Source organism: Fistularia commersonii, chromosome 21, assembly GCF_037954325.1.
Source record: "Fistularia commersonii isolate RoL2024-O1a breed Wild chromosome 21, RoL_Fcom_v1.0, whole genome shotgun sequence".
Lineage (NCBI taxonomy): Eukaryota > Metazoa > Chordata > Actinopteri > Syngnathiformes > Fistulariidae > Fistularia > Fistularia commersonii.
The window spans coordinates 11,975,381-11,988,999 of NC_141304.1; the positions used below are offsets into that span (position 1 = coordinate 11,975,381).

General features: G+C 40.8%; 1 protein-coding gene across 2 annotated transcripts in view; it reads left to right on the forward strand.

Moving 5' to 3' along the window:
• Positions 1–10,764, forward strand: part of tafa4b (TAFA chemokine like family member 4b) — a 37,600-nt gene extending 26,836 nt beyond the window's left edge. For both annotated transcript variants that reach the window (XM_086168183.1, XM_086168184.1), the window contains exons 5-6: positions 6,473–6,597; positions 8,685–10,764. In XM_086168183.1, the coding sequence (XP_086024309.1) occupies positions 6,473–6,597; positions 8,685–8,696 (137 nt within the window). In that variant the 3' untranslated portion in view covers positions 8,697–10,764. The remainder of the gene's footprint in view (positions 1–6,472; positions 6,598–8,684) is intronic.
• The last annotated feature ends 2,855 nt before the right edge of the window (positions 10,765–13,619 follow it).

A 13,619-nucleotide genomic window follows, 5' to 3' on the forward strand; every position in this document is an offset into this window, starting at 1 on the left:
CCATTATCGGGTTTCCAACAAACTACATTAGTTATCACTAATATAATTTTTGTAATTTTTTGCAAAGTCCATTTAATGCTTCTCTTTATCTGTTCGGAATTTCCAACAGGATTAATGGTGGTGTGTGGGAATCAAAAAATAGCAAGCAAGGCAGTGTGAGGTAATGAAGGAAAGAAATGACCAGTATGCAGAGGACAAAGGTTAGCTTTTGTTTATCCTTCAGCTGACACATATTTGGCTTTAAGCGGACTTCAACTATTGTAGAAAATATGCGGCTGACTTTTCCATGTGTTAAATGTTTCTGGGATGGCAGGCCCATTGTTAGAGTATGACTGCAAGTTAAATGCTTTGAGCTTGAGGCTGTTTTTTGTTTTGTGTCCTGATTCTGTCAAAGATCACCATAGTGTGCCAGTGATGCATCAAGAACACTGTCGGTGAAAAACTGATGGTCAGTGAAATGTTTGTTTTTTTAAACCCTTATCCTCCTGCCAGCAGCTTGTTTATGACAATCCTAAGCATAATTGTGCTCTTTAGGCCACTGAAACAAGAAGACGTTAAAGTATCTGTGGACTGTCCATAACTACTTCTATTACTACTACTACTACTACTACTACCACTACTACTATTAATACCCCTACTGCTACTTGTAATCATAATATTAATAATAAAAATGATAATCTTAATACATGCATTTGTTAAAGAGCTTTCTGTTAAAGTGCTGTGCAAACATGAAGCAATATGAACACAATGGAAAAAAAAAACCCATTAATTTTGTTTTGCTTGAGTTTAGTCTTGTTTCATGGGAAATCATATAATCTTGGGAATTCTTGGTGATGAGAGTTTTGTTCATGGAATGACTAATCTGCTGCCAAGTGACAGAGCAAGGTGTTACAGTAAACATTTGTTTTGCAAAAAATAGGCAAAATTCTGTCTGTACTGCAATGTTATTAACACCATGGTCATACTGATCAAAAACATTCTGCTTTTTGTCAATAGCACTGAGTATGAAAAACTCTGAGCTACAAACTGAAAGCCAAAATACTCAGAGTGGTCTCAGCTGTTCCGAAAGACAGCAGTGCTATTTGATTTTTAAACTTTAACTCCCTCAACAGATATTGCCGCCCAAGTTATTTACTCATGCGAAAAATAAAGAGGGCACAGTGAATTTATAAAAATGATCACATTTAGTTTGGTGTGTGACACGGTGAACTCAAGCATCAGACTATATTCTACTGACGTGTGGGTAAATGTAATTTTAGTTTCAACACCCCAAACTGCTGCTGTTTACTGTGATAGGCTGTCTATAATAACATGCTTTTGTCATTTTATCGTCGTTCCTTCTATGAGCGGCTGTGTTTTTCCATAGCGTTGAATTGAGACGTATTTTAAGCCTGCATTCTCCTTTTTTAGCTTTCTCCTCATGTGCACTTTTGTGTTCTGGCATGGCTACAAGATTCAGGTCAACAGATCTGTAGCGTGTTTGTAAATCATTGTGGAGGAAAAAAAAATTGATGCCTCTGCAATTGCCTCTGCACTCCAGGATCACTGAGTGGAATAGTTACAATGCCTGAGGGTATCCGTACCTCCGGGTCCATCCCCAACACATCTGTGTGTTTTTATGTGTGTGGTACATTTTATTTCCTCTAAATAGTAATGACCCGGGAGCAAGGCCACCGGACTGTTTGCGAGTCTGCTTTTAGGCCTAACGTTTACAGCACGTTTGGGGATGTATGCACATGCGCACACACGCACACACACACACACACACACACACACACACTATGGAGGCATCAATATATGAACAGCAGGCAAAATACTTACATGCAATTCAAAGGAAAAGTATACTGTCCACTGTATTCGCTGTTGCTCTTCTGAGTGAGTGGTGCCTTTGTAAAGTATTAATAAGAAAACACTCCCAAAATGCCAAAGTGCACTTACTGTATTATTGGCTCTTGTCTGACATCAGTCTGCATTTGAATGAAACTCTACCCAGGGGTATGTAATCGTTGAATCTATTTTTAATATGAGATACACCCTATTATAATCGTGTGATAGGGGAATACTTTAAATTAAAGTTTTAAATGAGTTGGAAATTTGTTGTGACTTCATTAGTGGAGTTACGTGTCTTGGTTTGTTCCGATTAGAGCTCAACTGCCATGACAAAAAAAAAGCTGTTTTGGAACAGAAGTGTTTCATCTTGGGTTTAGGTGTAACCTCATTGTGTTTTACAACATAGCAACAAACTCCCTTGTGTGTTTAACACATGCAGATGAAGAACTCTGCATGTGTTAAATGTGACACAGAATACAATTATTCGGTATCACATAAGGAAAATCAAAGTAGGTGTTTCAAAAGTGAGCAATACACCTGTTTGCTCTTCTTATGAAATCACAGAGTAAACATATGGATGAAGGGACTTGCAATTTCAGCTATGTCCACTTGATGTCACAAACATTACAATGACGATGTAGAGAGCGACGCAGGAATACCTCAGCACAAACTGTGTTGTGTCAGGGTAAAGGCTTGCACAACTGACAGATTTGCTCACAAACATAACAAGCTATAGCCATGATGAGCAGTATTTCTCAGGTGAGAGAAAGATTGACATGTTGTGATTAATAGGAGGGGGGTTGAGTACTCCAGGCAGCCCCAAAGACTGAAGCCTCTGCAGACCTTATTTAGAGGACCCCAGAGACTATAGGATGGAAGCTAGGGAATATCATTGCCTCAGTCCTATGTGCTGCCTAATCACCTGCACCGGAAGCAAAACACAGTCTAGACGGTTGCCCTCAGCCGATCCGACACTGAAAGTTTGACAGAAAACTAAAAAAAACAAGCTGTTTTTAGTATGGATTTCATTGTAGTGAGCCGATTGCAACTGTGATTAAATGTGACTGAGCTTTAAACCTTTTCAATTAGCATATACACCTGTAGCGAATATAAATGTAGTCTTTTAATGAGACTGATGCAAACAGAAAAGCTAGGCTGGGAGTTGTTCTGTGTGTTTTGCACATTGTCCCAGGAGAATATGCATCTTTCTATTTGAAAAAGGTTAATCTTCACGTCTCGTTTAATAATGTTATATCATGTTGCAATATTTCAGGCTGGAATGAAGAGTGTGAGGCCATTTAATCAGTTCAGCTAGTTTATAACTACTGAACTTATATGGCTTAATACTTGTATGAATGATGAGGCAACACATATTGGATAATAGACAAACTGCATTTCTAGATGAATTTTACTTGAGGATATTATGTCACTTTAAGTTCTGTTTAAAATAAAGTATTATAAATAAACCTGCTTATGCACTTTTCTAAGTGAGAGAGGCAAGAATGACCACAGTGGACACGATCCTGCTGCCGTTCAGGGCTGCCAGTCACATTAAGGTGACAAATTAAGCAATCATGTCATTGCCTGGTGTGGTAGAAATTGTAAGGAGCAGGTGAAAAGAAACCCCTGAGAATTCCGAGGTCTTAAAAAAAGTGCTTTATTTCTGTTGCTGCACTAAGCAGGTTCATTAATAGACAGTGCAGTCGTCAGTAGATGCATATGAGCGTTGACTGTCAGCATCTCCTCAAGCCTGCAAGCTTCTCTGTAAAAGCAAGCTTCTCCGTAAAATGAGAAAATCTACCGAGGAGCATTCATGCTCAGACAGACTGCTGCCTTTCATTTCTCCGAAAGTTATATATCTTTCTGAATGCATGAGCCTGTAGACTGGAGCTGCGTGTATCAGAAACAACCATACGACGTTCCTCTACTTAATGAAAGAAAACCAGAAGCTTTAATATTTTTACTTTTCTAAGGAAAGAGTGTAATCCCTATCATTTCACCAGAGTTGCTATTTTCTGTATAATCAAAAGTGCTTTTTCATAATAACCTTTTGTAACTTTTTAATATTAAGGCAAATTACTTGTGTGTGTGTGTGTGTGTGTGTGTGTGTGTGTATACACTGCTAAAAAAATAAAGGGAACACTAAAATAACATCCAAAATCTGAATTAATGAAATATTCTTATTAAATACTTTCTTCTTTACATAGTTGAATGTGCTGATGACAAAATCACGCACAAACAATTAATAGAAATCAGATTTATTAACCCATGCAGGTCTGGATTTGGAGTCACACTCAAAATGAAAGTGGAACAACACAATACAGATTGATCCAACTATGATGTAATGTCCTTAAAAAAAAAGTCAAAATGAATTGTTGCTTCCTCAGTGTGTGATTTCATAGAAGTGTGTTTCACTTGGAGTTACATTGTGTTTAAGTGTTCCCTTTATTGTTTTGAGCAGTATATTTTTATTTTTTGTTATTATTTAAGGTCACGCATGGCAAGATTTAAAATTTCTGAGCACACATTCAAAAGGAAAAAAAAACTTGTGACCTTGTGACGTATTGACATAGACGGTAAAATTAAATAAACATCCATGATATGATATATTATTGGGATCAGCAGGTGACATTTTTATCCTGAATCCACTTAAATGTGTTGGAAAGCGAGATAAAATGTGTCCCTCCTGCAAAAATAATACCCCGATGTGTCTCTTGAGTGTAGGAAAACATGTGATCTGTCAATGACATCACAGGTGGCCCTGGTCGCCGTCTATTTCCTGACCTGAGTAGTAGGCTCTCGTGTGTCGCGGGTGGCCCCGCCTCGCTGTTCTACCTGCTGTGAGATAAGTTGCAAGGAAGGCTAACTCCATTATAGCACTCACAGGCCATTAGCTCTGAATAACATTCTGGCAGTGGAAAGCGCCACCATCACTGCCATAATGGCCACATTAACAAGCATTACACAGACATTGCTTTTTTGGAGCCTCAAACTGCCACTGAACTCATGCATCATATCACTGTTCAGAATGTCGCTTTATGATAGTTGTGGAATTTTTTTGGTCTTTACTGATGACTGTGCAATTTCCCTTCGACCTCTTCTACGTCATCAGACCACTGTGGCTTTAGCTGTGCGTCCTACTCTCAGCCAGTTTCTCTTCGTTCCCTCAGCTCTGTTTGGCTAAGCTGCTCTTTGCCCCTTCTCTTCTGGATAGTCAAATAGCGTTTTTGCTCTCCCAGTTTCTCATTTCTCAGTTCCTCGGCACTACAAAGATGTTTTCTTTGCGTATTATTTAGCCTGTTCTGCCTCCCTGTCCTCTTTCTCTTCCGCTCAGTCACTATAGTTTTTCTTTTCATCATTCTTCAGATGCTTTTATCCGTGTTTTTTTCCTGTAACCAGTAGCCCCTCATCCCCTACATTTGTTGAAAACACAGGTCAACAAAGATCATAACTGCTTTGTAGACACCTTCAATCCAGCAACTTAATGAAGTTGTAGAAGTGGCTGCACTTTTTTTTTTTCATCCCTGCATCCACAATTGAGACAGGAGGATGGATAATGAGATTGGAGAGAGAAGTGAGTTATTCTCAGATGTCGAGCTGCCTTCTGTCTAGACAGTAGGTCCTGACGATCCGAAAGACGTGAAAAAAACATAAAAACGTTTGGATTAACTGTTCATCTGGGCAAATTCCGAGGCGGCGTTATAATTCCTTTATTTATTCATGTATGCCACCTTGTTTCATTTTTTGAGAAAACTTGGGAGACTCTGGGTTTTATGCTTGAAAACAAACAAAAGGACCACAAAATTATTTTCACCAGGAAAGTAGGCTGATGTTGTGATTGATGGCATTAATGCAGGGTAATCCTGTTTTTGTTTGTCGCATTATGACACATAATTAATTCTCACTCTGTTGAGTTTCGGTAGGTAAGACAATAGAGCAATCATGTGTTAAGGAATTATACACTCTAAACCATATGAGGCTGTTTCAGTATTTACACACATGATCACAAAATGATCGTCAAAGTTCTTTGTGGAAATTATGAAAATAGAAACTGAGAAAAAAAAGATCCGCTTATATCTCAATTGATTCCTTAATGTCTAGTTATTACTGGTAGGATATTAAAATATTTTCTAGCAAAGTATTGCACCTCTTCTGTTATTTAACCAGTGGCAGGAACACCTTCTTCATACTGGGTTTGAGGTCCAACGTTGGGGGTTAAATTATTCAGATTCAGATGAAAATAGATGAAAAAACTAGACACACTAATCATATTACAGATGACAGAAACCACCCGACCACTAAGTGATACTGAAGGACTCGCCAGACTCAGAGTTTTGTCATCATTGGTAAATTGGCTGCTTGCTCCTGCGGTCCCAGGAGGATCAACTCAAGTATGTTCTTGTGACATTTTAGATTAGAGGAGGATTCTGGAGGTTTATTAATTTTTTGCTGGTCTGAAATATAATTTGCCGTGCAGATTACAACGGTGGTGTTGCAAAAAAAGAAATAGATGCTAATAAGTAATTTACAGCGACCTGATACTGTTTGTAATTTACTATTGACTATAGGCTTGGTGCATCTTGTTGTGCCCATTCGTTGACCTGCTGTCTTTTCTCTCCTCTAATTTCCCCATCCATCACAGCCTCCATCGTAGCACAGAAATGGTGGTGCCAAATGCAACCGTGCATGGATGGAGAAGAATGTAAGGTCTTGCCTGATCTGACTGGCTGGTCCTGCAGCACCGGCAATAAAGTCAAAACCACCAAGGTGAGAAGGACGTCTGCTGTGTTTGCCAGTCATAGTAAGGATGAACATACGTGAATGCGGAATTGAAAATGTTCAATAATAGAGCCAGTAATAATTTTCATTATGTTCGAGCATTCATATCTATATATGAAACTCAACACTTCAAACATATTCAAACATTACATTACTTCATATAAGGAGAAAAAGCTGGCCCCTTTAGTAATGTGATGAAATACTCAAATATCCAGTTTTTTTTAATGTATGTCTTCACCCTAATATGAGCGCTGGAGACCTGAGCAAAAATGGAGACTCCATAAATATAATAGATGTTAAGCTAACCCTCAGAAATATCCAGATGAGATAGACTTGTGACAAAGTTATCACGATATATATCAGTTGATTTTAGAGTTGATTGTGATGAAAACTGTTGACATTGCTTGGAAAAGCTAGTATCTAAGATAAGAAAAGATATACTTTATTGATCGCCTTTGGGGAAATTCTTTAGTCATAGCAGCACAGCAATGACAATATCAACAAATATGAGTAGAAATATAAATAAAAGTGACAATTAAAAGATAGCAAAAGACACCCACAAATAGACAGTAGAGTAAACATTAACGAGGATAAAAATAGATAATAGAATGAAAACAAAAACAAACCTTACCTAGCTTTGCACAATAGCTGGATTTATCTTGATCCTCATATGAAAGAAGGAAATACTGCGCTATTATAACTGCTTCAGAACTAAATGACATCGAGTGAAAAGAGAGTGATTGCCAACCAAATGAGATCATCTTCGAAACAGATGTTGCCTTGATCGTCGAGAAGCACTCGAATGAATGTAGTCTAGTCTAAACACTAATCTCGAACTTCAGTAACAATTACAAACACAATACAGAGCTAATCAGCAAACACAACCCCAAGTGAGCCTTATTGGTTAATCAGCTGGAACGGGATCTGGTCTGGCACCGGTGCCAAAAAAACAAACGGCTGACGGAGCAAACACAAGACCACGCGCACTTCGGGCCCACCGTCCGATGTGTTTACCGCGTAAACGTGCGGCGTCTTGATCAGACAAATTGATCGGTCCAACAAGGGTCCTTCACGGATCTCCGTTAGATGTCGAAAGTTAATTTGCGGGACCGGTATAGGCGGGGTGTGGGCGCGAGCGGGTGTCAGGGAGCGAAGCAGGTGCAGTTGATTTACAGGTGAAAAGAGAAAACAGTTGCGGGGGAAGTGGCACCGGCGCCAAAAGAATAATTGCTTGAGAGATGGCATAACAGCACAACATCTGTTGCATTCATTAGAATGCTTTATGGCAGGGGCTTTCCACAGAGGCTTTTCAATTAAGAGCCATAATTAGATCGGTGAGTGGGATAGACTCAAAAAAGGGAGGCACGACTGGGCTCAGTCATACAGTTGGAATTAATGACCCCGAGCCGTACGCCGACTCCGCTCGGAAGAGGTGCAATTATTTTGATTCTGTAGCAGCTCGCCGTCCCTCTGCCTCTTCTCCGTTTTGTCTCCCGCACCCTGTGCAACGAGGATCCGTTCGCCGAATGCATCGGCCGACGTTAATTGTGCATTCGCAAGGTGCGGCGGGGACCTTTGGAGACTTTGTGGCAGATGTCACAGAAGACGGCGGCAATGAGACATCAATTCCTTGGCAACTGCTTGCGTGGCCCTGTCCTCTCCCTGATTCTCTCTATTGCGTTTCAGCTCCGAGTTTCAGCGTGTCATTCACCATGATTATCTGTATCTTTCCACTTCGCTTTCACTCCCACTCGGCGTAGGTGTGCTGTAGAAAGAAGTATAGATCTTACCTGACCAGGGCATAGCAACAGTGTTTAACAAGGAGTAGCAAAGCTGACACGACATCAAGATACACGGCTCAAGTTGTTTACACGAAGACCAGGAGACTAGCCTGCTTGTCCCTGCTTACATGAACAACATAAACAATGATATTACAATAAGAAAGAACAAAATATCAAAAGTACAATGATATTATCTTCAATAACTATAATTTTACCTTTCAAATGGTTATGTTTATTGACTAAATGTGAACATTCTCAATGACACAGATCCCCCCCCACCCCGTTGTCTTCTAGGTGACGCGATAGCAAGAGAGCTGCCAAGCCTGGACAAAACACCAAACTCTGCATTTAGAAAAGATGGATGACTCACTCGTATTTACCGTACAATGGGGAAAATGTCAAGGAAAAGACTGCTGTCAGCCTGTCTAAGAGAAACAATAGGATAAGATGTATTCATTGCAAAACTACGAACATGTGGGTATGTGGAGCCAATAACAACGTGTACCTTAGACCGGCTGTGGGCAACAACGCTCCGCAATCACGGACACCCAGGGTACATCTGGATGGATACGGACTTCCTCCTCCGGACGAGGAGCGGACTGAACAAAAGTGGTCAATTTTAAACACCCAATTCAGCAGTTCACAGTATATATTTCAGCGAAAATGTCTGTGGAAGAGCACGGGAGACAGTTGGACGTAACCCGGATCTTCGTCGATATGTAGAGCTTATACTGGAGACGCGAGATAGCAGCTCATAACTAGCAAATAGCAAATTAGCATCAAATTGCTCTTGTGGGTCAAGTCACAACCATGAAACTGTTTTGTGAGAGTCAATTTGCAGTTCTAATTAGGAATCGCAGAGTTGGATCATAACAACATATTAAAAATTCATGTAAGATATTTGCACTTGTTGAAACCGTTTGGGAATGTTTTGTTTTCCTAGCAATCTCTCATCTTCAGCTAGGGGTGTCATATAGACTCCAAGGTGAGTGATTATCTTATAATGTCAGACACCTTGAGTAAAAAAATATATATCTCTACATATACATCGTATGCTATTACTCTCGGGTAATTGTTTGTTCTAAATGGCTCAGACCACGGAGCTTCTCGTAGTGCAGCTCGGTAAAGTACCAACTTGCAGAGTCGACTTACGTGTTTTTTTTGAGATGACTCCTCAAGAGTTCCGGATCTTAAATTCATCATATTTGGTCTGTGATATTTCTAATGTCATCTTTTGAATAGAGCCCCATAAAATGTGAATAAAGGCGGACGATTTGACTTTACGTCGACATTTCACTTTATTAGAGGTATTTTCTTTTTCTCCCTCTTAAATCTCTGTGATCTTGAAACAAACGTTGTGAATTGGGATTTTTTTTTTTTTCCGACAACTTATATTCACATTGTCCGCGGATTTTCCTTAAAAAGAAAAAAGAAAAAAACTGAACTAACAGTGACGATTTGACTCTACGTCTGCATTTCACTTTACTAGAAGTATTTTCTTTTCTCCCTCTTAAATCTCTGTGATCTTGAAACAAACGGTGTGAATTTGGATTTTTTTTCGTACAACTTTTATGCACATTGTTCACGGGTTTTCCTGAAATAGAACAAACTGTGACGTGGCGGCAGTTTTACTCTTTGCATACATGTTTTTTACTTCTTGCCTGTAGTGTCTGATCATTACTGCACTTAGAGCCCAAAACAATCAAATCTGTTGTTTTCGTCCCTCTCCCTCATTTTTTTTCTTTCTGTTATTCTATCTCTTGCCTTTTCTGTATCACTCAAAAAAGTGAGAAAAAAATACCCCAAAAGAAAAAAGTTTCAGACAAACCATATATTTACTTTTATCATGACTTTTTTTTTTTGCACAAGTGCTCTGCTAATGCCCTCATACTGTCCAATTCCGTGTTTGCCCTCGTCATCAAGTAGAAGTCTACCTCAAAACGTATCCGTCTGCCTCTCTTGATATGTGAATGTGTTAGGTCATTGTGCCCGGGGGTTAGCCCGCCAGGGGCCGCTCCTCTCCGAATGAGAGCCTCTGCTTTCAGACATTCTGCTTTATGAGCTATGATAAATCTGTGGGAGCTGAGACGCCGGCTCTCCAGCTCCGGAGCTGAGCTCCGAGCCGGAGGGAGCCGGGGGACGGCGGGGCTACCGGTGGCAGGCAGCTCCACTCCCTCATTACTGAGAGGGCTGGATAGCAGTGGGCTTCTCCCGGGACCGTTGTCATGGAATATTTTTAGGCCCGTGGCGCAGCAATGCGGTTAGGCCATCCGCATCTCTTATGCGCCCCGTCGTCGAGCGGCTCCGGCGGTCCGTCTGGAGAGGGGCCTCCAGTCGGCGTGTTTGAAGAAATGCAAATAAACAAAAAAAAAAAGTCACTTAAACCTATTCTTGAAACTTTCACGTCTCAATCACGCAGGCCGGGAAAGTGACGAGTCTTAAGCAGCAGCCACCGTGTCTCCAGAGCTCTAATACATCAACCGGTATGAGGGCTCTGTTTCCTCTCCTAACTCTTTTTTCCTCTTCCCCTTTTCTCTCCTTCCCTCCCTCCCTCTCACTCGTCCCCAGAGGCTCGGTGTTCTGTAGATGCGCTTGGCGCCTTGCTCCCTTCGTCCTACAAGGGTTTCTGCAGCAGAATCAATATTTGAGGACAATTTGTGCTGCGCTGCTCCCTGGTGGCTGTGGTTTGATGATGCAGCCATAGCTACAGTTCGTATCACTTAAGGGGACAGAGGGAGAGAGAGAGAGAGAGCATGTCAGGGACTGAGCCACGAACCATTTCGGGTCAACGTTTTATTTAAAAAGTGTGTGAAGCAGATGTACATTCGCCATTTCTGTGCCAACTCGCCGGGCCTGCGGGTAAAACAGGCGAAATGAAAAAGAAAACCGCTGAAATCACAGACGCCTCAAGGTGTCTTGAAGGGATAGAATATTCACCTAAAATGTGCTTTCACATTGCAAACAAATATAGCCGGTGTAACACCTTCCTTTAGATGTGAACGTCATGGATTGTGGGCTGAAATCATGTATGACTGTTGTGTCACTAACACTGGTAGCTTTGCTTTTTTTTAAATAGCCAACTGGTTTGAACTCTGACGCACCACCCGTAGATGTAAACATCCTACATTGCACCATCTGCACGACCAAGTGTAGTCCTCCTTGTATGTATGTTTGCATCAAGAGAATATTATGTCTGAGGTAAGAATGGAAAACAGAAGAAAAATGAGGTACCTGAGAGAAATAACAGCAATAAAGAGGTACAGCTGTCGTGTTTGAAAGAAGTGGGAGAGTGTGAAGAGTATTTTAAGTATGTCTTTGTTTATGCGGTGAGCTTGTGTGTACGCGTGTGTGTGTGTGTGTGTGTGTCCCGAGAGGCCACTTTGATCGTCAAACCAGGCGCCTCCAATAGTCCATCATCACACTCATTGGCAATTCACACAATCAGTTCCTAGAGAAGCAGAAATAAAGGGATAAAACACACTTTTCTTGAATCATTATGCATCATCTTCTGTCACGTCCAATTTGTATTAGCCTCCAGCCATATCCAGGAAAATGGGTTCCACACCCGTGTTCTGTGAGAATAGTAATCTTCAGATGAATTGAGCCTGTAAGAGGCAAAGGGATGTGTGACAACTTGAGTGAGTGCTCGGAAAAGAGCGATTTGCTGTTGCTGAAGAAAATGGGCCGCAACTCCTGTCTGGAACTGACACTGATTTAATAGCAGAGTTATACTGTCTGAAAGGGATTAGCAGGGTGAGAGCTGATCAGCGTTATTGGTGCTTTATGGTAATCACTAGTCTTATCATTGCTTCTTCAGAGGGAGCAAATCAACTCGAGCCAAAATGTTTCCTCGGAGCAATCTTTTAGCTCAATAACTGTGACGTAATTACTCAAATGTGCTCAGACGTGAATACACTCATGCCCTAAAAATACATAATTCAAACCCAATGTCATTGTATTCAAGTCTTTTAATAGCATAAAGCTCACGGGGGGATGGGGACATAATGCAATCCCATTCATTCGATATTCTGTTGCCACAAGATAAATAGTGCGATGCAGTCACGTCAACCTATTGGCAATCACATCCGGTTAGCCGTCAGGTGATGATGTGAGGGCTAATTACATTAGCCATACGCTCTTACACCGCTTAGAATATGTGACAAAAACACCGCGCCTAGACTATTTAAAATTCAGTGAAACCCAGCAAAAAAAAAAAAGGTGGAAAACAATCAAAAATGTCTTTAATATTCATTTTGTGGCAGGGCTGCCGTGGCCCGATATTGATGCTGGAGTGAATGGGAATTCATTAACATCTTCTTCCTCGTCGCTGAGCTGATCCTTGCTGCGTCGTCAAACTCACTTATCTCTCTGAAGCAATTAGCCACTGGAGGCTCCATTGACCCGAGTCTTTGTTAGACTAACGGGTTACATTAGCATGGCCATAGCCTGGCAGTCTTGGCAATGCATGTGTCAATGCCAATGTGAGCAATGCTGATAAAGAAGAGCCCTGCAGTGCGTCTGTGTGTGTGTGTGTGTGTGTGTTTACGAGACAGCGACAAAATGAGAGAGAAGGTTTGGGGCTATACAGGAACTGAACGCTTTAGCCGGTCCCCTGTCATTGCGTTAGGTATATTGAGATCCTATCTGATGTATCCTATGTTGCATTTTCAGACACAATATGCTCATAACACACAATTCTTATCTGTGTGTAAATGTACTTTTTCTGCCTCTATGCAACAACATGCTAAAAATTCTATACTGAATACGAGTAATATTGAAATGGCTATAACGGCGACCGCTATCCCCAAATCGCATGCAACCCATAGCGTTATATGATGTGGTAAGCCTCCGTCCTATACATTTGGTGTAAGATTACACTCATGCACTCAACGTAATGTGATGTTTCCTCGCAGCGAGTGCGGTAATACACACCTTTCTGTGCTGTCTGGCCTTTGGCGCTCACTTGGATATTATGGTATGTGACGTTACGCTATCCAAAGCTAGTTTCTCATACGATGGTAATCGCATTCGTTTTACTGTCACACTCTACCGTGAACCCTTGCAACATACACATGACCTGTCAGAATAATACACTGCTCAAAAAAAATAAAGGGAACACTAAAATAACACATCCTAGATCTGAATGAATGAAATATTCTTTACATTGTTTAATGTGCTGACAAAAAAAATCACACAAAAAATGATCAATGGAAATCATATTTATTCAGA